At 42.3% G+C, this 23,742-nt stretch overlaps 2 protein-coding genes across 5 annotated transcripts in view; both read right to left on the bottom strand.

Moving 5' to 3' along the window:
• LOC146707571 (LIM and calponin homology domains-containing protein 1-like) overlaps positions 1-16,377 on the bottom strand; it is a 31,207-nt gene extending 14,830 nt beyond the window's left edge. For 3 of the 4 annotated variants that reach the window (XM_085458964.1, XM_085458965.1, XM_085458967.1), the window contains exons 1-12: positions 15,954-16,376; positions 6,634-6,704; positions 6,453-6,522; positions 6,257-6,363; positions 6,134-6,164; positions 5,927-6,037; positions 5,332-5,459; positions 4,644-4,714; positions 2,971-3,172; positions 2,614-2,814; positions 1,850-2,158; positions 1,412-1,681 (exon numbers count right to left, since the gene is read on the bottom strand). In XM_085458964.1, coding sequence (XP_085315090.1) covers positions 1,412-1,681; positions 1,850-2,158; positions 2,614-2,814; positions 2,971-3,172; positions 4,644-4,714; positions 5,332-5,459; positions 5,927-6,037; positions 6,134-6,164; positions 6,257-6,363; positions 6,453-6,522; positions 6,634-6,704; positions 15,954-16,064 — 1,682 coding nt within the window. In that variant the 5' untranslated portion in view covers positions 16,065-16,376. Of the gene's footprint in view, positions 1-1,411; positions 1,682-1,849; positions 2,159-2,613; positions 2,815-2,970; positions 3,173-4,643; positions 4,715-5,331; positions 5,460-5,926; positions 6,038-6,133; positions 6,165-6,256; positions 6,364-6,452; positions 6,523-6,633; positions 6,705-15,953 lie in introns of all 4 variants that reach the window. The other variant, XM_085458966.1, reaches the window with a different exon arrangement.
• A 1,381-nt stretch (positions 16,378-17,758) lies between these two features.
• Positions 17,759-23,742, bottom strand: uchl1 (ubiquitin carboxyl-terminal esterase L1 (ubiquitin thiolesterase)). Its single transcript, XM_085458963.1, has 8 exons — positions 23,512-23,742; positions 22,846-23,414; positions 22,291-22,432; positions 21,962-22,047; positions 20,504-20,551; positions 20,158-20,227; positions 20,013-20,071; positions 17,759-18,740 (listed from the first exon to the last, which is right to left on the bottom strand). The coding sequence occupies exons 2-8, from the start codon at positions 22,972-22,974 to the stop codon at positions 18,657-18,659; spliced, it is 618 nt and encodes a 205-aa protein (XP_085315089.1). The 5' UTR covers positions 22,975-23,414; positions 23,512-23,742; the 3' UTR covers positions 17,759-18,656.

The following is a 23,742-nucleotide window of genomic DNA, read 5'->3' as shown; positions in this document are numbered from 1 at the left end:
AATATCTAACAGTAAGAGACTGTTGGGAGGGCTATAAACGTTATTTAATTTAAAGGCTTAACTAGTGACAGCTCACATTGTTGATGATTATTTAATTGTTCGTAAATGTAATAAATGTGACTATGATACGGAAACGTCTGTCTGTTTGCTTGTTTGTCCGCAAACTCCTCCTGGACCATTAGGAGTTGAGCCACTAAACTTGGTACACAGATACATTTAGGCCCCTGAAGGTTTTTATCTATATCAGATACTATGATGTTATCATCGTGTTGTCTAGCAACCACCTAGCAAAAGGCTAAAGGGACCCTTTTGTTCCCTTGCATAAACACTGAAAAACACTACTACGCCTAATGTTTTTAAACTTTTATTAATGTGTCACTTTGCCAACAGCACGAATGAGCCAAATAGTGCCGTGGCACAGGTGTGTAGTAAAATTAGACATTTTGAGAACTATGCTCACTTGCCAGGAACAAGATCCAAAAACTGATACCACTGTGGTGTAAGGTTATTATTGTTGACCAAAACTTAAAACTTAGTGTGAATTTTTTAAAAACCTAAATCAAAATAAACAAAAACATGCTTTAAAAAATGAAAACAAACAGAAATGCTATTGTGCCAAAAAATAATATTATAGAAATATGTCTTCAGAGGAGGCTTTGTTAGATATGCTTATTGAGACTATGACGTCTACAACACAAGGTTTGTACTACAATACCTGTTCTTATCCTTATCAACTAAAATAATCAAAGTGACACTGAAACTAATAAAACATACACTGTAACAAAACATTTTATACAATAAAAAGCTGAAGTGAAACAAAGCTACTCTGAAACTTTTTAAAACTCATACCTATCTCATTTATTATCATTTATTATCTCATTTAACAATCAAGTCTGAAACAAAATCTCTGAATTTTCCTCTGGCTGTTTAACGGGCTGAACGTGTTGGTTTTTTTTACAACAATTATTTATTCTAAAATTATAATTTCACTTATGTTTTTGTTGTTTGGGTTTTAGATAGCTGAATATTCAATTTTCTGCCTTTTTAAATTCTATAGAAAGCATCTCATTTTCAGTTTCATTATCCTCCACCTTTTTGATAACATTTCCAATTAAAACACCAGACGTGATACTCTTCTGTGTCACACCCTGCTGGGGGGTTTAAAGTGGCTGACACAAACTGAATCTATATTGCTTCAGCTAAAAAATGAATTAAACACTTCTTTATATGAGAACTGCTTACCAATAAATAGTTTGATGATCTGATGAAGACTAAAATAAAACAAGAAACACACCCACCCACACCACCCATTCTCTTGTCACCTCTTAAAGATCACACACTTTGCATAGAGCAGCATTTACATGCATTGTCTTGCGTGTTTGCTGAAACAGACTGTGTGTGTTTTGGGCACCTTGGTTCACTCATCCTGAGTCTCTCCCACTTCTGCATATCTGCCTGGCTCATGGAGGAAGACACAAAGCTGACCGGGCCGTCCCTGTGAGGGAGGGGCCTACTCTGAGCCCGTCTACGAGCCAGGTCGTCCTTCTGCTTATTAGGCATCGCTTTAACCTTCCCCTCGTGTCCCTCGTCCTCCTCATCCTCCTCCTCCTCGTGGCAAGAGGGAGAGTTTAGGAAGGGGTTGTCTTTGCGTGTAATGATGTCAGCAACCGCCTCCTTCTCACTGTCCAACCACAGAGCCAGTACAGCAGCATCACACGGCACACATCAAAGTGGAGCGCAACACATCAAACCACAAGTGACCGCAACAGGCAAAGAAACAAAGAGTGAGAAGAACGTTTAGAGGTGAGCGAGAGGAAATGGAGTCAAAACAACACCACGCTTTGCTAACCTGATCTCCTTCTCCTGAAGCATTTGCTGCGAGGCTCGTCTGATGCCCTCCCAGCGCTCTCTGTCTTTATCGGTACATAATGGAGGAGGGATGAACTGGTGCACTTTGGGTGCGACTGTGCCACGATGAGCTCGCCTGGACGCCAAGTCATCCTTCCGGACATCTGGAACTTTCCGCACTGCTGCTTCCTCTTCCCCGTCAGAGGGGGAATCCCACGCAGACTTCTGGGAGCTCAAAAAGTCGTTATCACGGCGGAGGATGATGTTCGGAGATGGTGACCTCGGTTCCTTTTCCTCCGTTTCGGGAGGGCTGGGGTTAGAGACGGGGTAGTGCAGCGAGGCAGTTTCAGAGGATAGTAATGTGCGGGTTTTGATTGACATGCGCCCAAACGGTTGTTAGTCCAGGTCAGTAGTCAGATGTGTCTTTATGTGTTTTAGAAACATGACACAACCACACAGAATTCCCGTCAGCTGAAACCTCTATCACAACACAAAGTGACATGGCTTAACTGCTCCTATATGTCTCTTCTCCATAAAACCAGCAATGACAAATCAGTTAGTTCACAGTCACAACAGACATCAGTGGGCTATCACACAAACATTCTCCTTAAAGCAGCAAGACAGTTACAGGCAGACAGCATCACTAAGCCAAAGGTTCATCCAGAGCACCTGTTTCTACCATCAGAAGTTCATGTTAGTGCATGTAAACAAAACCGTTTCTCCACCACAGCAGAGGCAGGAGTTGTCATGCCCATCCTCCCTGACCTGCTGTAGCGAACGACAGCAGGAAGAACTTTAATTCCTGCCTTCTCCAGCTTCTGCATCCTCCTCTGCTCCAACACTTCCTGGGTGACCACTTCCTCTTCCTGTTTTTCCCCATTGTTCTCAGGTGCCCAAGTGACAGTCTTGGAGGTTTTGTGGAGGAGTGTAATTTTTTTGCATTGATCTGCAGTAGCTTGTGGCTGACTGAGGAATGGCAGGAAGATTAAAAAAAGCACATTTGTGTTTTTTGTGCTTTTACCTCTTTTTTCACCTCGGTTTTTGTTTTTCCACAGTGACACTTGTATTGCTTTGGAAATCATTTAAAGCCAAATAATTTATTTTTAATATGTTGCTCATTACCTCCGCTGCTCTCTCTCTTCCGTATGTGGTTTTCGCCGTGGAGTTGGGACGTAGGAGGTGGCGTTGGTTCGGTTAGGAAGAAACTGGTTAAAGGGGACAGAACTTCTTGCTTCTTTGCTGGAAGTCCTTCTGGCCAACATGTCATCCTTCCGCACATCTGGCTTCCTGTTGGGGGCATCGGCCTCCGAGTCGCTGCCTCGCCCTGGGCAACAAAGAGCAACAGAGCATTACAGAGAAAATAATGCTGAAGGTCGTGCAGTTACTTCAAATTAGGCCTTCGATATAACACATAGAGACATACAGGACCCAGTTTTCACTGACACTGAGATGCAATCTGTAGTTGACTCTTATCAGGAGAAGAGAAACGACATTTAAATGCAGCCAATACATTTTAAAGGCCACTTCAGTTCCTCCTGGTAGCTTAAAAAAAAGACTCATCAGATTCTTACATAGCAGGAGTTTGCCTCCCAGACTGCAATCTAAGATGTGGTTAATGTTGTTAAAAGGATGTATCAACGCAAACCATCTTTTCCTAAACTTGCCCGAGCAGAGCTATTTCTCAAATCTAACCAAACTGCAACTGAAAACTGAAAATAACATCAAAGAAAGGAACGCCTTCTGCCTCAAAGCCCTGACAGCAAATATCTCCCACTAGCCCAACCAGCCTTCATTCACAAAAAGTGACTGAAGGCAGTGACAATCCCCTTTGGCATGAATCCTGTTTGTCAACAAGTTCGACAGGCTCCAGATAACTAATTTGCACATTAACAACCACAATAAGTGCAGGATCAAGATAATGAGATTAGTACCAATTATTTATACCAGGTGCGAACACCCACGGATGAGATGTCATTACCCAGCTGAAGCACTCAGACACAGATCACATGGTAAACTTTTGTGTAAATGTTCTTTCTAAATGTTGCCAAAGAAACAGTAACACCATATTTTTTTATTACTTGTGACATGATCATTATAGATACTTTTAAGCATTTTATCAATTTATAGCAACATCACAAAGTCCTTTCTACTCCTACCTCCATGACCTAAAGGAAATGTAGGGAATAAGGCTATTTGTGGTTTGGGGGTAGTGTTTTTCTTGTAACCCTGCTGAGCATACGGTACATTATAGTGTCGACATAAAAGACACAAACAGGATGTCTGTGATACCCCCTCCCTCCCTCCCTCCATCACTCTCTCTCACACACACACACACACACACACACACACGGCGTGTGACAGGCAGGATGTTAACCTCAGCCTGTGTCTTTTCACAGGTCCAAACCTCTCTAGAGTCTAGAGACTGCTACTGGGACCAACAGCTGCTGCATCTGGGATCCAAAACACACACATACATGCACGCACACACACTGTGATATTCAGCTGTTGCCCTCAGCCAGTCTGACCAGTTGCACTATATGAAGGTTAAACAACCAACATGCTGTCGAACAGCAGTGAGTCTAATTCTGGACGAGCAGATTTGTATTTAAAGGAATGCTGTAGTTGAGTATTTGGGTATCTACACTTTTGCAGTTTTCCTTTGAGAGTCATTTGGGAGCTTTGCAGGCCACCAGCTTAACAACAAAGGCTTGACACAGTAGAAGTGGTGAGAAGCAAACAGCTCTCTGAAAATATAAAAACAGGATCCACTTCAGAGGCATTTCATCAGAACTGACCGTCGCTGTTTCCTCGATTCACGACGTCGGGAGAAGGGCTGTGCTGCGAGCGTGAGCCAAAGGAATCCAGACTGGCAAGAACAAAAGGACACATACCAGAATACATTAGACATGATGTAACTGAAGTCACTGATGGGACACTTGTTTGAACACAAATGGAGGTCAAAAGCTGTGCAATTCAGGGTAGACCAGGGGTGTCAAACATAAGGCTTGGGGCCCAGAGTTGGCCTGGCAAAGATAAAAGCAGTGCAGTGCTCTCTTCTGATACACTCTAACATCAGAACAAAAACTGTGTGCCGGATGCTTCATGGCATGGGTTTCTGCGGGCTGAGCAGCTCTTGTAGGTGTGATGTGTAGATGGACCATTACTTTTGTCCATATTTAGATCCATGCCCCCACCTCCATTTAAAAATAAGGTGTGAACACCTGGTGGGAAGGGAACCCGTTCTTTCTCTGTGACATCATACAGAACAAAGCGAAAAACTCTGTATGAATGTCGACAGCAGTCTGAAACCTGAGCCTCGCAGCCCCCACTGACCTTTTTATTATAAACTTTGGCCATGCCTAATATAAGCATCTGCCATCGTTAGGAAATTAGGAATAGCATAATAGGTCCATTTTAAATACCCTTGTGCCTGCAACAGCAAATTATACAGCATGTTCAGGAGTGTTGACAGATGTGTCTCACCTGTCTAGGGAGTTGTCTCGAGTGTGCCGTGGCGGAGAAAGGGACTCACTCCTCTCAGAGTCCCAGCAGTCATAACCGCTGTCTCTAACATTGCGCTTCTGTGAACTGTCCCCTCCTTCCTCGCTCTCCTGCACACACATCAGGTTAAGTAAATTAAGTAAGTAAAATTGTATTTGTATTTGTAAAGCTAAAACATAAAAACAAAAATCAACCAAAAGCATGTTTAAAAAGATGAGTTTTTAGCTGTTTTTAAAAGACACCACTGAGTCCACAGATCTCAAATTAATGGTATCTCAGGTTAATATGCAGTCGACTGTGTGAAGCAGGAGCAATGCATGATGAAGCTAAGTTATGGGTCGCCAAGTCTAAGAAGCAAAAACTAGAAAAGGGTATTTTATTTAAACAGACTTGATTCAATGGAGTCCACAGATCCAGTCTGAACAATTTTTCATATCCTGTCTGCAGGTGTTGTTGTGTAACAAAAACAAACCCGTCTCCTGTTTCCCATCTCGGACACCCCAACAAAGACAGGAAACTAACAGGTCCATCCCCCACACCATCTGCCATTTCTGTACCTCGCTGTGATTTCACTCACCAACTTCATCTGAGCAAGAAGCCCCTCGAACTCCTTGAGGTTTAGAGTAGGCCCACTATAGGAAGCACAGCCACTGGCAGCTTTCCCCAACCAGTACACTGTGTTCAGCACCTGAGAGACACAGCCACAGGGGTTTAGGGTATATCTATAAATGCCAAACAGACTAATACTCAAGCTAACGAAAGAAAAAAAATGGTAACAACTCACATTCTTTAGTTTGCGGTTGCAGTCTGAGTCCCTAACAAGAGAGAAGAATATTACTATTGCATGTTACTCTGCTACTGTAAAAAAAAAAACACAAACCACACATTTGCACATTCACTCATTTACTTGAGGTTAGCTCGTATGGAAGTGTCCTGCAGGTCCCCTGGGTCAAACAGCTGGGCGCCCTTCAGGCCCAACTCCTCGCAGCCACGCAGAAAGACTGACAGGTTATCCTGGAGGAGACAGCAACAGCCGGTCAGTTCATCACTTGAACAGGGGTGATTTACAGAGATCAGTGTCGCACTGGAGAGTGTTTCCTTACCAGCCCGGCGATGGGGGTGGGCAGCCTGTTGATCTTCTTGACGAGTCCTGGTTTGATCGCACTTAGGAGCCTGTGTAGAGGAGGAGGAGAGGCCGAGATTTATTGAGTCTTATGGGAGTTTGTGCATGTTGGTGATGCTTGAGACATCAAAAAGTGATATGAAGTGAGGTCACAGGCTTACTCGCATAACAGGATGCCGTTCTCCAACGCACTGCGGAAGTCCTTGTCTCCAAAGCTCTTCCCGGTTACAGCCTGTGGAAGAAGGACAGGAAAACACAGATGTAAAGGTGGTGGATGGGGACACAGAGTGCAGCTCTTTGCATAAAATGGGTGAATATTTCTTTAAAATATCACAGAATAAATAAAACACCTGTGGATTCTTCTGTATGATCAGTTAAAACAGGCCAAAACTCATCAACATGTTCTATTTACAACATTATATAACACAGAAAAAGAGACTGGTATTCTATTACTGTTGGTAGAATTAATCAGCAAATATTTTTCAGCTCTTTAGTTAGAATAAACAAGCACTGATTAGCATTAAGATGCTAATGTGAATGATATCTCTGCTTTACCACCACTTGTCAGATCAGATCACAATCTGGTCTTTCTTCAGCCCACACATAAACCCTGTGTAATGAGGCGGCTTGTTACCACCCGCTTATTCAAGAAATTGTCTCTGGAGGCTAACCGGTGTCTTAGGGAGTGTTTCAAGTGCCCAGACTGGAGTGTGCTGCTGGAGTCACAGGATAACAACATAGATGTGGACAATGACAGCAGGATGGACACCATCAGGGACTACATTAGCTTTTGTAGGCATGCTGTGGCTCCAGTTAGAAACATGTGGCTGCTTTCCCAATAAATAAATAAATCCTGGATCATGAAAAAGCTCCTTAACTAGAAAAAAAGCAGGCATTCGAAGAGGAGGACAAGGAGAAGCTCAGGTGTCTGGAGTGGGAACTGAAGAGAAGCCTGAAGCAGCCAAAGGAAAGTGGTCCTGTAATAGTGGAAAACATCCTCTCTCAAACCGGCGCTCAGAGTATATTGACCGGTTGAGAAAAATATATGACCTTAACCTACCAAATTATAAAGACCCTGGAGTGTCTGGCCCTCCCCCTCTTGAGTCTAGGCTTCGTGTCCAGGACCCCTCCAGTTTTTGTCACCAGGACCACATTGTATACAGTCCTTTACATGCTGCACAGGACCTACACACACCTAGAGAGCCAGGATGCATGTGAGAATCTAGTGTATTGATTTCTCTAGTGTTTTGGACAAACTCCAGCCTCTCATATTGGAGGGGTTGGGTGTGGATCCCTTCCTGATGTCCTGGGTAACAAACTGTTAGTATGACCTCAGTTCGTCAGGCTGGTCAACTGTGTTTCTGGGACGGTGAGGTGTGATACAGCGGGCGCACAGTGGCCTGTTTTAGCACCATTCATGTTAACACTATAAACAGCGGACTTTAAATACATGCAAAAATACTGTGATGACACAGTTATTGTGACATGAATCAGTAGTGGACAAGAGCACTAATACAGGAACCTTGGTGAGGCCTTCAGGGACTGATGCAGTGGGAGCTGCCTCCCACTTAACACAACTAAAACCAAGGAGATGGTGATTGATTTCAGTAGAGCTAGAGCATCCCATCTGCCAGTCTCCATACAAGGCGAGGACAGGTCCTATTGGATGGCAAGTTGGACTGGTTGCTGAACACCAATGCTCTCTACAGGAAGAGACAGAGCCGCCTCTTCTTCCCACTGAGACGGCTGGATAAGCTGGTGGAAAAAGCCAACTCTCTGCTTGGCAGAAGGCTGGACTCACTTTTTTACAAGTGCTCTTTAAATGATCATAACTCTCATTCAAATGGTTTCATAAAGAAGAGAACACAAGCTTTACATGAATATTTGGTTTATCATGGTAGCACAAGGCATTCATAAGATAACGCTATCTGAACACAGACAGAAAAAATCAGCTCCACGTAGATTTTATCATGCACGAGTCACAATACCATGTTCTTCAACTGTTTTGGGCTAGAGAGAAAATTTAAATGGCTCCTGAATGATGAGGATTGTTTTGTAAATTTGCAGCAAAATTGATAAAATATGTCCATTAGGCCTGTATGAAACTGTGGTGAAGAAACTGAAACCTATAATGGACAACAGTGGACACTCTGGGAAGTGAAGCCACCTAAAACATCATCTCACACTCGTACACATTCTGCCTCCTGCATCAACCTGGATGGACTGCACCTCCTGTTTTTACCACAATTTCTTAAATTATTTTACACATCTAATCCTTTTATGGTTATGACTGGAAGGATGATTGTTTCTTTAAAATGAGCTCCTAGGTATTTGAATTTCCCCTTGGCGATAAATAACATAGTTCTCTGTCTAAGAAAGATATCACCTGGCGGTTCTTCCATCATTATTTGCAGCCCATATGTGAAGCATTTACTCACAGGACACATGCTTACACAGGCCCTGGATTTGTGCCTTTCTATTTTCCTGACAGAGGAACCTGCTCCTTCCCTGCTCACCCTTCCCCCAGCATTTTTTCATCAGCTGAAACCAAATTAGAATGACGCCACGTCGCTGACACACTGCTCAGTGTCCTCTTTCAATTTTATCCAAAATGTTCCCATATGCCGCAGCAATAACCTCAATCCTCTAACCTAGGCTCTGATTTGGACTCTATCCTGTAGGAGAGGAGAGAATCAGGAAAACCAGAGGTGATTTACCGCCCTCACACCAATGCACCCGCACGCCATGCTTTCAGGAGCAGTTGTGTAACCAGAGGCCAAAGATGAATGAAAGAGAAGAGACCAATGCTGTTTAGACATTTAATCCAGATTAGTAGAGATTACAGTTAGCACCCAAACCGTTAAATGCAGGCCCACACTCTCTGATTCTGCTTTTCACATATACAGACTGGTGGCAAATTACAGGATACATACCAGATTAAAGTTGATCACTGAGAATACATTTGAATTTATTGGCCGGCACCACTAATTAACCTAACCCTACAAAGTACATATACAAGTACGTTGGGTTGTGGGAGTATGCTAGAGTATCCACGCAGACATAGAGAGAACATACAAACTCCATTTACAATGTATTATATTAAAAAAAGAGAGAAATTGAAATAAAATACAACATATTTTATTTCAATTTCTCTTTTTTAGTTCCACTGCACATATTGTTCTTGAAGAAGAGCACACACAAGCACAGTGCATCTGTAGCTATGAAAACAATATCACTTTTCTTTATTGTTACATAAGTGATGAACAGATGTTTCCCACTGGCATCCACTTCTTTTTCTTGTCTTTCATCACTCTGTGTGTCACTCTCTTACACTCACCCACCCACAGAGAAACACATACATAAAGCTTATATTTCTATCTTTGTGAGGCCCCTCATTCACACACAACATCTCCTAGCTAAGTTCTAAACTCTAATTCTAAACTGACCCTTGAAGAAAAAAGTGTTAACATGAAAGCAGCTCTTTGAAGATACATCAGGAAGAGAGGAGCAGTCTCTCCTCAGTACAGGGTTTTAAATGCAGGCTGGTATTCGTTAGGTGTTTTAAAGACTGTAAAACATTTAGAGCACAGCCATGTATAATTTACTCTCAGAGTAGAGTACTGTATTTAGGGGAGAGCAGGACTACTGTTTGTGTTTTGTATAGTTCATGTGTGCGTGTGTGTGTGTGTTTGTGGAGGAGACAGCAAACAGACAGTGGGTGGGAGGTGGAGGTGGTTAATGATTGGTTATGTGAGCTGAAACTGAAATAAATGCAGCGATTAAACACAGTGACTAATGTAAGTGTGCATGTTTTTGATAGAGAGCTCAAAAATATTGAAGCAGAAGAGAAAAGAGAAGATGCCAAAAGAAGAACTGGGGCTTTATGTATTGTATGTATTCATGTTAGCTACAAAAACCCAAGCCAAAGGCCTCGGAGGTATTTCAGCGCCAGTAACAGTAATTCGACCCTCGCTCATAGTGGATCGCTCTGCTCACCCTGCGTGAATGGCAGCAGCAGCTACCACTTAAACCCTGAGGTGTGTGTGTGTGTGTGTATGCGCAGATGGGTAGGGGAGATGCAGAAGTAGGCCAAAGTACCCTTTATTTTAACAACTGAAAAGATGGAAAGAATGAGAGAGCAGACACATAGGAAGCAGAGGAGGAGAAAAATATCATGTGCTGTAATCCATTTAGGTGGTAAAAGACAGGGTTTCACAGGTCAAGACTAAACATGATGACAATTTGGGGCCACTTTGCTAAAGATGCAACTGTCAGGAAACCTCCTGAGTTAAATCTACATATTATTTTCTTTCCAAATATAAATGTTCTGTAATCTTGTGAACCCCCCAATTTATGTTAAATACAAATTCAGAGGCACTTCATTATGTAATTCCAGTATTACTTAATAAATGATTAGGAAGTGTCAGACCAATATTACACCCAAGCTTATATTCTGTGTTTAACATCCATCCATCCAACCATCCATATTTTAATGAGGTGATGCTTTTCTTTGTGAAAATAGACCCAATACAAATTGAATATATCAACTTATAATGAAAGAATTTTCAATTTTCCCACAAGATCCAAACCATGTAGCCAGTAATGAGAAATCAGGGTCATAGAGGAGCAGGAGTCTATCCTATCTGCCATAGGGCCCCTGGACAGATCCCCAGTCTGTCACAGGAACAGAGAGACAGCCAATTTAGAATCACCAATTAACCTACTAAACTCCACAGATGGTGGATTTAAACCCAGGACCTTGTTGCTATGAGGCAACAGAGTTAACCATAGCACCACCATGCTGCCCCTCTTTGTTCTTTGGTTAATTATACTATGTACTATACCAATGAAAAAAAGAAATCTATGTAGATTCCTTTGCCCCTCAGCCTCCTGGCAGATATACCTGTGGCATCAATTTCAAAATCCTACGTCACCTCATTCATGAGTTCACAAGATTTTGAGAAAATTTGACCTCTGACCTTGAGATCAGCAGGATTAGAATACATCTGAAATTTCTAGAAGATATCCCTATGTTATCAATTTGAAACTCCAACACAACTCATTCTGAAGTTACCGTATTCACAAACTTAGGTGTCCATACTGGTTACCCACCCACCCAGCAGGGTAACAACAATAAAAAAACGTTATCCATCCGTTTTTTAAAGTATGCAAACCAAGAGATAAATCGGCCATTGACATTAGCAAATGTCATCTTATTTGCCGGCTGATCTCTGTCAACCATGCTGGTGCCATCCAGTATTGAAGCTTCCAAAAACATATTTAGACATTTTTGATAACTTAATTTACATTTTACTGTACTTTGTAGATAAACAATAGCTGTGTTCACTACATAGACCCACATCTTAAAATTTTATCACATGGTCAACAAGAATAATACTTGTTTAAATATTTCACTAAAAATATGGTTGTGTGTAGATTTTGATGTGCTTTGAACCTTAAACTATAGTACTGTTTCATGCACAAGAGACTAATACCACATTACCACATCCAGTCACAATTTGGTTTTTGTGCGTGTTGTGTAAAACATGAGAGTGACTTTCCATAAACCAAAGAAACCTCTGCTAACAACGAGCCTGTGCGAGTATTTTGAAATTCTTTCATTCCCCATCTGATGCATGGAAAATCCATGAATCCATGCTCTCACACTCTCCCGTGCAAGCCCGGCTGGCTGTCTGAGACTATCAGCGTTAATCTGACTTGGACAGCTGTGACATCTGGCACACACACGCGCACACACACTTATTCAGGCATACACATTCTTCAGTTTATTCCCCATGCATCTGACTCTATCTCTTGCTATGTGGTATATGCTGATGAAAGCAGAGGCTCACGTTTGTCTCTGAGGTTCAAGTTGAGTTTAACCTGCTCAGCAGCTGAGACTGTGTGTATGAGCCCTGTGACACTCCTGCCTTGTCTTGTCTATAAACAGATAGAAAGGCCCTGTCGGTGCCAGCTGAATTTCCTGCTCGGGTCATTTGATGATATATAGCCTACTGCCCCCACTGGAAAGAGTGACACCTGAGAGCCTGCCCGTGTTATGTTCCCATAGTGACCGGTGTCACCCGACCGGGGCGTGTCCGAGGAGTGTGCAAGGCTGTCAGGAGTATCATGCATAGCTGATTGGCATGCGTGAGTGTGCATACACTTTGCATAGTTTACAGACATGGCAGACAGGCACTGAACAAGTTGCAGGGAGTGTTTGGTGGCATGGTCATCTCTGAATCCCCATCCCCACCTGTGAGAGTGTAAAAATACCCCACCAGAAATAGGTTGAGCCTGAGCAGCCTGAAAATAACTGGAGTATTAGGAGGCAGGAAGACGACAAAGCGAGAGGAACACTGAGCAAAGACGCAGGAGAGATTAAGATTAAGAGGTGGGCATTAACCTAGACTAGACTGTGCCTGCTGCTGAGGGAAAAGCTAACACAGTCCACAGTGTAGGGTCAAAAACTATCAGGTGCTGAAGCTGTATATGTAGTTATGAAAGTGGCAGATGGTCCCAAAAAAACAAAGAGGACTCAGCCAACTGCAGAAGGGCTTAAAAATGACTTTTATCTCCAAGATTTAGAGTGTTAGATAAATCTGAAAGTTGAAGACCTATTTTCTTCTCAATAAAGACACAGTACTGTGTTTTAAATTCTCATCTCAGTACTTTGAATATACTGCTGTCTTTACAAGTTTGGAGGCAACACAACAATGCATATGTAAAGTTATTTATCTAATGCTTATTAAATGATGATACAAGTCACAATAAATGGAGTGCATATAAATAAAGCACACACAGCCTGAAATACAATGATGAATACTCCAAGTTATGGATAAAGCTTTCAAACTTTTTAAACATGAACAAGTAACAAATCTGCAACTCAACAAATCTGAGCTCATCTATGAATTATCTTTAAAACAAATCCATTATTCTCATGTTGACAACAACCAGAAGTACCCCATTATCACTAATGCAGCTAACGGACCGTCAGTCCTTTTACTCTTCTATCCTGTTAATCATTATGCAACCCAATGGGGTCCTGACCTCCAGATTAGGAGCCACTGTTACACTGAGTGCACTGGCTGGTTGTTTAATCTCTGATTGGATTTCAGTCTTATCTGTATGCACTCATTAAAGGCCTGTTCACTTAACTGTTTGGCTATGAAGCTTTCCTGAATCCAGCTTCTCCTCGACAAAAACACGAGTATTATTCAGTATTAGGTGTGCTTTCTTGTATAGATGTAACCCTTTGTAGCCTCGACGTCAGGACTGTCATTAAAAGAGGACAAGTACTACTGAGGACAAAATAGATGTAGAGCTTGCTGTGCTTCAAATTTGGTCGAGCTTCAGCTTTGCTGCAGTTTTTCACATCTCATTGATGACAGGACACTGAGACTTACTCTATATTAAAATTCAACCAAGTGTGAGCTCCAGTGCTGTGAAAAAGTAATTGCCGCTGTCCAACTGCAAAAGGGTGACTCGAGTAAATACAAAATGCATTTTTTAAATGATTGAGGGAAAACAGCTATCCTAATTGCCCCCTCAGCCTAATAACTGGTTCTGTCACCCTTGGATGCAAGAACTGCAATCAAGCACTTGTGATAACTGGCTGCGAGTCTTTCACACCACCGTGGAGGAATTTTGGCTCACTGTTCTTTGCAGAATTGTTTTAATTCACCTACACTGGATGGTTTTCAAGCATACCCAAGTCCTACTTTGATGAAGCTTCCTCCAAAAACCTTCATTTTATTTATTTTTTTATTTTTTTGAAGCCACTCAGAGAAGGACTTGCTGGTGCATTTGGTTATTACCTATCATGTTCTTTTCATGAAATACTGTCAGTTTAATGCAGATGAAACAGGACTTAAAGCTTCCCAAAACTTTTGTGTTAGACTACAGAATATTTTTTGTCTCTGGGTTCATCAACATGTTTTGTTTTGGGGTTTGTTTGTTTTTTTAAATAAATGGGAGCCTTTGTGTTCTTTATGGTCAGTAGTGGGTTTCTCCTTTTTTTTCTCCATTTTTGTCCTGACTCTTTCTTATTGTTGAATCGTGAACTCTGACCTTAACTGAGGCAAGTGAGGCCAGCAGTTCTTTAGATGTTGTTGAGGGTTCTTTGTGACCTCCTGAATGAATCATCAATATGCTCTTGGAGTAATGTTGTGAGGCTGGTCACTCCTGGGAGGGGTTCACCACTGTTCCAAGTTTTCTCCATTTGTGAATAATGGATCTCACTGTGCTTCACCGGAGTCCCAAAGCCTTAGAAATGGCTTTGGGACTCTTTCCAGACTGATATATGTCAATGACTTTGTTTCACAGCTGTTCTTGAGTTTCTTTAAATCGTGAGTTTGTTGAGATCCTTCAGTTCCTTTAGTTTGCTACCTGTCTTTATTAGACAGGTTCTATCTAAGTGATTCAACAGGTGTGACAGTAATCAGGCCTGGCAGTGACTAGTGAAATTGTACTCAGCTTTCAAAAAAATGTGATTAATTACAGTTAATTCTTGATTTAACAAGAGGGACAGTTATGATTTCATATAGAGGTATCTCATAGATTTTTCTTTTCCCCTAAAAAATTAAATCATAATTTTAAAGATGCATTTTGTATTTACATCTCTTCTAAGTAGGACCAGGTAGGAAACAAAGTTAAACATTTTAAGGGGCTTTATCCATAACAGCATCCTGTTCTCTCTCTACCAGAGCCTGTGGCAAACTGGCTAATGTACAGGACAGCCAGCACAGTCTGTGGGAGTCTTGTGAAAACACAGCATGGTGTGAGGCTAAAGCCAAAACTTAACATTAAAAAAAATAAAAATAGTCATTTTGAAGCAGCTCCAGTCCTTTATCTCCTCTATCTGAAATGCTGGCTGGCAGGTAGCTGAGCCGCTCTGGAGGTATAAAATAGGTCATAAGGCAGCAGCTCCGCGGGCAAACCGTGATTCACCGCTCAGGCTGATGGAAGGAGGCACTGTATCCGAGCAGATGATGGTGGAAGCGATGCAGCAAATGATAATCTCATCCGATGCGATCAACCGTGGGTACAGTGAAGCATCTCGTGCGTGAACACTGGCCCGGTTTCATAACCATGGCAACCGGAATCCCCTCGCGCATCAAAAAGGGGGGCGTTTCTCCTCCTAGCAAGTAGAAAACAGGCTCTCCATCGTCCCTACACAAACAGACACTCTGCGAGCTTTTACTTCATGATGACGGTTTATTTTCGAGCCCGAGCGGCGTTTAAAGTCCCTACAGAGCAGGTGTTGGCGTTCAGTGTCATTAGGACGACGACACAGGTGAAAACTTTTCACACGCACAGTGGCTGTTGTCCCACACGGACACCGCATCGTCCCCCTCCTCCCAAACAGGTGACGCCTGGGGTGATTATTTATATCCCCGCTCACAGCGTGTGGCTATATGACCCGTTTATGTCCCCGGTGTGCAATAGCAGCAGGCCTCTGAGCCCCCCTCTCCTCACTTACCTCTATCCATTTCTGAGCCTCCCGACAGGCTGGTTCGGGATGGTGCTGCTCCAGCGGCTCCTGCTCCCGCGGGGCATTCGGTGAATCTCCAGAGGCACCGGGGCTAGCCATCTCCGGACAGGCCGAGACCAAAGCCGGACGATACGGTGATACGTGATATGTGATAAGCCTCCCTTCAGATGGTCTGTGTCCGGAGCCCGTTATGTTCGTCCTCGCGCGCTTCCCCCGCAACTCCGCGCTCTGTCACGGCGGGTCCTCTCGTGCTCCGCGCGAGCTCGGCGCAGACTGTGGCGCAGAGACAGACAAGCGGCTCCTCGCGAAACAGGCGCTAAAAATAATGACTCTTTTCCGCCGAACTGCGCGAGGCTTCTGTCCTCGGCCCCCGCCGCGCGTTTCGAGAAACGTGAACGCGCAGGCAGGAATCTCTGCGGGGGAGGTCGAGATAGATAGGAGAGATGCAGAGAGAGAGAGTGATGAGGGAGGTGGGGGCTGTTCGAAGGTGACCCATAATGTGTTTGAAGGGGACTGGTCATACCTGAGCACAGGTAGACTGTAGGCTTTAAAATGTGAAGCAAAGAGCACCATAGAAATGTAAAACTGCAGTATTTAAATCACAGGCAGGTAAAGTCAGCGTGTTTTTTATTCACAAAATCAGATTTGTTTGGTATGAATCTCCAAAGCATGATATAATCAAGATACAATACCTATATCACAGCTGATAAGTCTTTAGTTTAGTAATGTGACAATACTGAAGTCTGTCCCATAATTAATGACATGACATCATGTATACGTTAAAAAAAAAAAAAAGCACTAAAACGATTGGGGGGGGGTGCAGGGTAACAGGCTCCTGCCCCCCATGTCAGGTTGATCAGGTCCTGCTTCAGACTCAAAAAGTCAAGAACCTGTGAGCTCCAGTCCCAGCACCACCAGGTTAGTCAATTTAAGTTGTAGCTCAATTTAAGTGGCATGTGTTGGAGTTTAACACACACAGACTAAAAAGAATGGATTGGTCATGTGTAACTATCAGCACTGGTGATAACAGCTGTTTCAGATCACTGAGCTTAAATGTGGCTTTTTCAGCTGGCAGGTCAAACCAGTTATGTTGGATCCAGTGACCTGTTCAGAAAGACATTCTCGGAGTAAGAAATAAATGCAATATTTCCGCTCTAACTGCCTGAGTGTCATGTTCCTTTGTTTCTTATCAAAACATGAAGTGTTGCTCGTGCCAGTATGCTGCCTGCTCACCTGAAGGACAGACTGTCTTATGTAAGCACAATGATGAGGTGCTATATACAGCTCTTTCCTCTAGTTTCACTCTTTTGAAGTTGGACAGCAGCCAAGTGCAGTCCAGGATGAGCCTGAGGTCGTTTAACCACATCACAAGACAAAGGTTTCACTTTGTGTGTCAGCTAAAAGCCTGTAATGTTAGAGTAATGGCAGGGGTAGAAAAGTTCTCAACAGTGAAATGGTAAATGGCCTGTATTTGTATAGCGCTTTTCTAGTCCCTAAGGACCCCAAAGCGCTTTACACAACCAGTCATCCACCCATTCACAGCCACAGCGGGGCGCACTGACAAAGGCGAGGCTGCCGGACACTGGCGCCACTGACCACCACCAGTAGGCAACGGGTGAAGTGTCTTGCCCAAGGACACAACGACCGAGACTGTCCAAGCCGGGGCTCGAACCGGCAACCTTCTGATTACAAGGCGAACTCCCAACTCTTGAGCCACAATCGCCCAGTAGTTCATTTCCCTGTACCGTTTACTTAAATATACCCAATGGATATTAGGAGACAGGACAACAGGACAAGGAGACAACAGTTGCTTTATTATATTCCCACAGCTGTATTAACAGTATAACGACAGCGACATAGGATTTGAAAGTGCAGAAAGGTAAACAATTCAAACACAGCCAGACACCCAGCACTGCACAACAACCAACATACAGTAGCACTTCAGATGTTCCCTACTTCACTTTGGAAGTTGTATTATCTGTTAAACTGGCACAGTAAGGGTATATCCGTTTGATCATTTGTGGATCCTTGGGTTTTTAAATAAGGTGCCTGTTCATTTTTTGAACACTGCAATGAACTGAACTGATTTGCGATCACACTAAACATAAGCTTATCAGAAAGAACCTCAGTTTTCCAGAGACGTTTCAAAACAGTGAGTAGGTTTCTTCCTTGCTCTAAACAATGGTTGATTATTTCTACAGATACATTTGGGCTATTCAGCAGAACATCAGATTAAGAACTCAACCACACAGAAACTAAAGGGCTTCAGAAACAAAACTTCCCTCAACATCTTTTGTCTCATCTGTCACACTTGTTGGCACAAAAGGTATTTTAACATCAGTCTTCTGAGTTTGACACAGATGCAGTGGAAAAAACTTTCAGACATGTGCACACAAGCAGTGGTAATGACCACATGCTGTACAGATTCACAGCTAAACCACATTAAACTGTATGGACAGGCTTGTACTGTTAGTGTCTGCAGAACAAAGGGCTCTGATTGTGTTTGTGTACATGTGGTAATGCTAAACAAGACTTTGTTCATGAAATAAGAGAAATGTGGAAACAATGTGCTTTAGTGCATAGTGTCTGCAGATGTATGCGCACACAGGTTGCCTGTTGATTGTTTGTCATGTGAACGCTCCAGGACATTTTGGTTTACAATTTGCTCAATTTTGTGTCCTACTGAACATCTTAATTCTGACAGAGAGCCACTGCAGAGAAGCGCACTTCACCTTTCTCCCTCTCCATAAATCCACGGCACACTTTGGCTGCATCCTAGATATGATCAAAAGATGACATGTCAACTAATTATTCAAAACTCTATCCACTATATTTAAACAATACATCAACTAATTTTAAAATGGGAGTGCACTATTCAGAATATGAGGAGAGACTGTCCTAAAGCGCATTTGTATTAACGTTTATTTTACTGCTGATATTTTCATATTTTAGTAGGTCTGGGCAATATCACTGATGTAAATGCCCTGATAATGAGGTCTAGTGCTGCCAGTTAACACAGATCCATGTTAAGTTAAATTGAAACACTTTAGGGAAATTCATCCTCTAAATCAGTGGTCCCCAACCCCGGGCCTTGGACCGGTACATGCGTCGTTTGGTACCGGGCCGCGAGAGTTGAGGTTCAGGTGTGAAATGTATGGTTTTTAAATCTGTTTTCAGCGTTTTTGTTATCGTTTGTATCATTTACTCTGTTTTCCTTTGTCTTTTCACGTGTGTTATGAATAAATTCTTTTTTTTCGGTACCGGTACTAGTTTTATTTTGTTGTATTTATCCGCGACACCTTAAAGGCCGGTCCATGAAAATATTGTCGGGCATAAACCGGTCCGTGGCGCAAAAAAGGTTGAGGACCTCTGCTCTAAATGTTTCAACAGCATTACATGCTGTGCACATAGGTAGCTCTGAAAGCAGCAGTCTAGCAAGTTCCACTTCAGTGCAAGTCTATCATAGTGGAATGAAGGTATTCAACTTCCTAGTAGCTGGGTGATTTTAAAACAATACTGTGGTATTAACTGGGAACTTGTTGAGCATTCGACACCATTGCCAGGTGCAATACTGCCATCCTCCGGTAGTAGTAATGCATTACAAGCAGATGTTCATAAAACAAACCAGCTTGTTGAACTTCAATTAAATTAAATACTAATTCTTACTTTAGAGGCAAGTCTTTTACCATATCTAGTTCTCAATAAATTACCACATTTAATGATGCGGTTTTATCTCACATAAACGTGGGTTTGCCTTGTGATCATTTGCTGCAATCATAAATAATCCAATAAAAATTTACGAATTAATAACTGCAAAACTCTCACACATTTTTGCATTGCCAGGTTATGTAATAATTTAACCTCATTTTAAATGACTGCAATTTGTATATCAGATATACAAATTGACTAAGCCCAGTTTGGCAGACTCTCATTCACACTCCCTCTCCAGTTTAATACGCGACTAGTTGATATGCAAAGAACAATGACTGTTATTTTCAGTTTGTAAATGTTCAAAAACTGAAAAGTTCAATAACTGGATATACATACCATTACAAAGGACTCCTCTTTGGTAGGACCGTGGTTCACTGGTCCATTTATTTTCCCATCTTAAGATATAAGATATTAGAATCCACAATGTAAAACAAATACAGGGACAGTAACTACAGGATTGTGCATGGGGCCAAATTCTTACCAAATTCATACAGCTGTCCATTTACATTGACGAAGGCAATAAAGTGAAAGTTGACTTTATCTGCTTCTGGCTGTGAAGGTTGAGACAAAATGAATAACTTTGAAAAAAGCAAAGATACCATAACAACTACTTCTGTTTAAATATATAGTCTGATCTCTTTAATAACCCGCACCCCATCTCACATGTGGTCCATAACAATGTAACTGCCTGGAAGCTAATGAAATAAAACTGCTCATAACAGCAATCTCATATGAAGTTGTCCTACACAGGTCTAACATTGACCTGCATTACATGTGTTTGGTCTGAATGTGGTACAGTGTGTTGATGTTGTGGTAAAATGCCTTACCCGACACTGGCCCTGTGCAGCAATCTCATTGTGAGCATCAAAGATTGCCTAAAAGGGGGAAGAACGTGCAAGATGTAACTAATGAAACATAATACTTCCATTTTTATTAAAAAAAAAAAAAAAAAAAAAAAAAAAGTAGCAGGGCAGTCAAACAAGTTTGAAAGGTTTTTATAGTGTTTTGTATATAAGTGAACCCACCTACTACATCTAAAGAAAATTTGGCAGTATGTGGCACCCCCAAGTGGCCTTAAAAACCAATTCCATTATGCAACATTCTAGAAATTCTAGGCCATTATATTCACTCATTTTCACTTTACTACAACTTTGCTAGCAGACACTAGTCTCAGATATGACACTGGAATATAAAGACACATACACCTATGTGACATTAACAATGTTTGCACAATATAGCATTTTTTTTTTTTATATATACACACAAAGGAGGACAAGTCATTTCAAACTGAAGTTTAAAGCATCCATTTTAAAATGGACCGTTGCAAGTTTCCCTGTACAATTGAGCTGATTTCAGGTCAGATGAGCCCCTTATACAATAATACTTTGCCATTACATTTATTTGGTTGGTCGACAATCTCCATTACTTGCTGGACTCCAGTTATCTAGGTTGATTGTGGACTTTAGGTGGGCCAGGAAACCCTTGACCCGTTTCAATCCATGGTCAATGTGGACATTGTGGAGGACCATAAATACCTTGGAGTACACAGTAAATAAACTTGAATGGGTTAAAAACACCACTGAATTCTAAAACAAGGGCCAAAGTAGTCTCCATTTTCTGAGGTGGCAGCAGAGGTCTTTTAATATCTTTTCGACAATGCTCAGGATTGTTGCATGCAGGGGCAGCAGGTCAAGAGTCGCAGATGCCAACAGACTCAAACTGATCCACAAAACCAGTAATGTTGTGGGAACGGAGCTGGACTCCCTTAGGGTGGTGTCTGAGAGGCAGATATTGCCCAAGATAAGGACAATGCTGGATAATGCCTCTCACCCACTCCATGATGTGCTGGCTAGTCACAGGAGCACATTCAGTGAGACACTGAGATTACCAAAAAGCACCACTGAATGAAACAGGAAATCATTCCTGCCCATCTCCCTCTACAACTCCATATAATACACTGTGCACACTGCAATAGTTACACCCGTGGCACATGCTTTACAGTAAAACATCAAATGACAAAGTTTCAGTTTAGAGTTTAATGTCAATCATATATTTCACCTCTGTAATATTCTTGATATTTATAATTGAGCGATTTGTATATATTAGAGCCATTTCTTAAATGTGTAAACTATGTAATGTATCATATTATTTAATTAGTTCAACATGTTACTGTTACTGTCTTGGAGCAACCATAATCCTAATTTCCTTAGGGATTATAAAAGTATTCTGGTTCTCATCTACCAAATCAGATTTATTATAGACCAAATAATTTAACTGCACTTTACTTTGTTTTTCTCCAGATGTTTGGCACGGTCATCAGGAGACATATTTGCTGTCTCATCCAGAAATTTCTTCAAGGCAGAGGCACCATCTGAAAATGTCAACATTATCTTAGATACCAGGAAGATTGATTATGCACATCAAGCTGAATCATGGGGTAACAGCACTCTTTGTTGTTTAACCTTTCATTTAGTACACTTCCTCCATGCATTTTATAGAAACAGATTTGGAAAGTCCAGTAGGAAAATTTACACAGGCAGAATTATTTTAGTCACCAATTTAAATATTTACTCACACATGTTCAGTTGGTGCGCCAGATCCCTCTTGTACTCACCAAAAGTCATTTTGTCTTTGTTGTTAGCCACAGCATGGAGCAGGGCAATGGTGCCACAGGAATTGACTGCTGTCTGCTTCAAGAAATAAGCCTCAGAACCTCCTGAAACCTTATCAGCTTGCTGAGATCTGAAAGACTCATGCTGCGGGAGGGGGGGGGGGGGGGGGGGGGGGGGAAGCATGTCATCATCAGTCTGATAATACTGTGTAGTGGGTCTACCACTTAAAATGAGCCGAGTCAGGAAATCTCAACCATCAAAAAAAAAAAATTCCATTGTTTTATTAACTGCAGTATGTTTAAACTGTTTAGTATGTGAAAAAATATTAAACTTTAACCATTTGCATTCAAACTTATAGTAGTGATAGCATCTGCTGATTCATTTCCTCGTAGCCATCTCTCTCGCTCTCACTCCTCTACCCATCTAAATAACATTAGGAGTTCTTTTTCTATCCATGCCCTCCCTGCATCTCTGCGTCACCCCACTTGATACGGCCAATATTCGCTTGCTCGACCCACCCTTCCAGGAAGTAGTCAGCGCCACCACCCTGGTGTTACCTGTTGCGTTAAGGGGAAGAGCAGCATCAAGGCACAGCACGGCTTCGGCACGGAGGAGAGCTGCTCACCCTCCAGCCCCAGCACGTCGACGAAGCGCCAGCTTTCACCAACGCCCAGCTTTCCCATCATCTGAAAGGCACAACGATGACGGAATAAAGAATAAGCCCCAACAGTTGCACACTGGCAGACGATGCTCTCAGAAGCTGCTCAGAGATGCTGCGTTATGCTGGTTCACTCAGGCCACACCCTTTAGCCCAGACACTGGGACAGCCGCGGGAAGGATGCTACTGCCCGTTAATATGGGATAACGGTCAAACTCCCTGATAATTTCATTTTTAGTATCAATTAACGCTGTTACCTGGATAGTTGGCGATGCAACTACACCTCTACTGGTATACTGGTGCTTCGTAGTGGTCTGATGGCGTTTCAATGTTGGAAACACGTTAACAGCCCTCTAAACTAATTAGCCTCTGTGAAACTTACCTCACGGTTGGGTCAATCAGTGGTTACTAACATGTCGCCATTATTCGGCGGCTAACGTTTAATTTCATACGCACCTTGTTCAGCATCTGAAACAACAAAAACAAACGAAAAAAGACAGCGGTAAGACAAAAATCTGCTGTCTTTGAAAGCATTACTGTTGTAATTAAGCACACATTTCCTTACCTCCGGATTGATTTCCATCGGGGTCCACTCCATTGTTGCTAAAGTTGAGCTATCACTTCTCTAGGTCAATCTGCTATCTCGACTACAGCGAACAGCCGCGCGTGTACCCTTATTTATCGCTGCTGATCATACCACTTACCGACAGACGCGGGGGTGGGCCCAGAGCAAATAACCGTCGGTGCACAGATTTAGCAAACTACCGGACAAATATCAGACAGACTTAAACGCCAA

The sequence above is a fragment of the Copadichromis virginalis genome, linkage group LG6, assembly GCF_057382275.1.
Source record: "Copadichromis virginalis isolate Kocher_CV1m ecotype Utaka linkage group LG6, C_Virginalis_male_GT1.1, whole genome shotgun sequence".
NCBI classification, from domain to species: domain Eukaryota; kingdom Metazoa; phylum Chordata; class Actinopteri; order Cichliformes; family Cichlidae; genus Copadichromis; species Copadichromis virginalis.
The sequence above is the reverse complement of the archived record's forward strand: the minus strand, read 5'-3'. Positions and strand labels throughout refer to the sequence as shown.

Excerpts from the sequence above, each read along its gene's own strand:
- uchl1 (XM_085458963.1), bottom strand. The coding sequence starts at position 22,974 with ATGATGGGAAAGCTGGGCGTTGGTGAAAGCTGGCGCTTCGTCGACGTG. Across the intron at positions 22,433-22,845 it reads TCTTCCCCTTAACGCAACAG|CATGAGTCTTTCAGATCTCA; the intron begins GTAACACCAGGG and ends CCCCTCCCGCAG. Across the intron at positions 20,072-20,157 it reads TGGACAGCTGTATGAATTTG|ATGGGAAAATAAATGGACCA; the intron begins GTAAGAATTTGG and ends TTATATCTTAAG.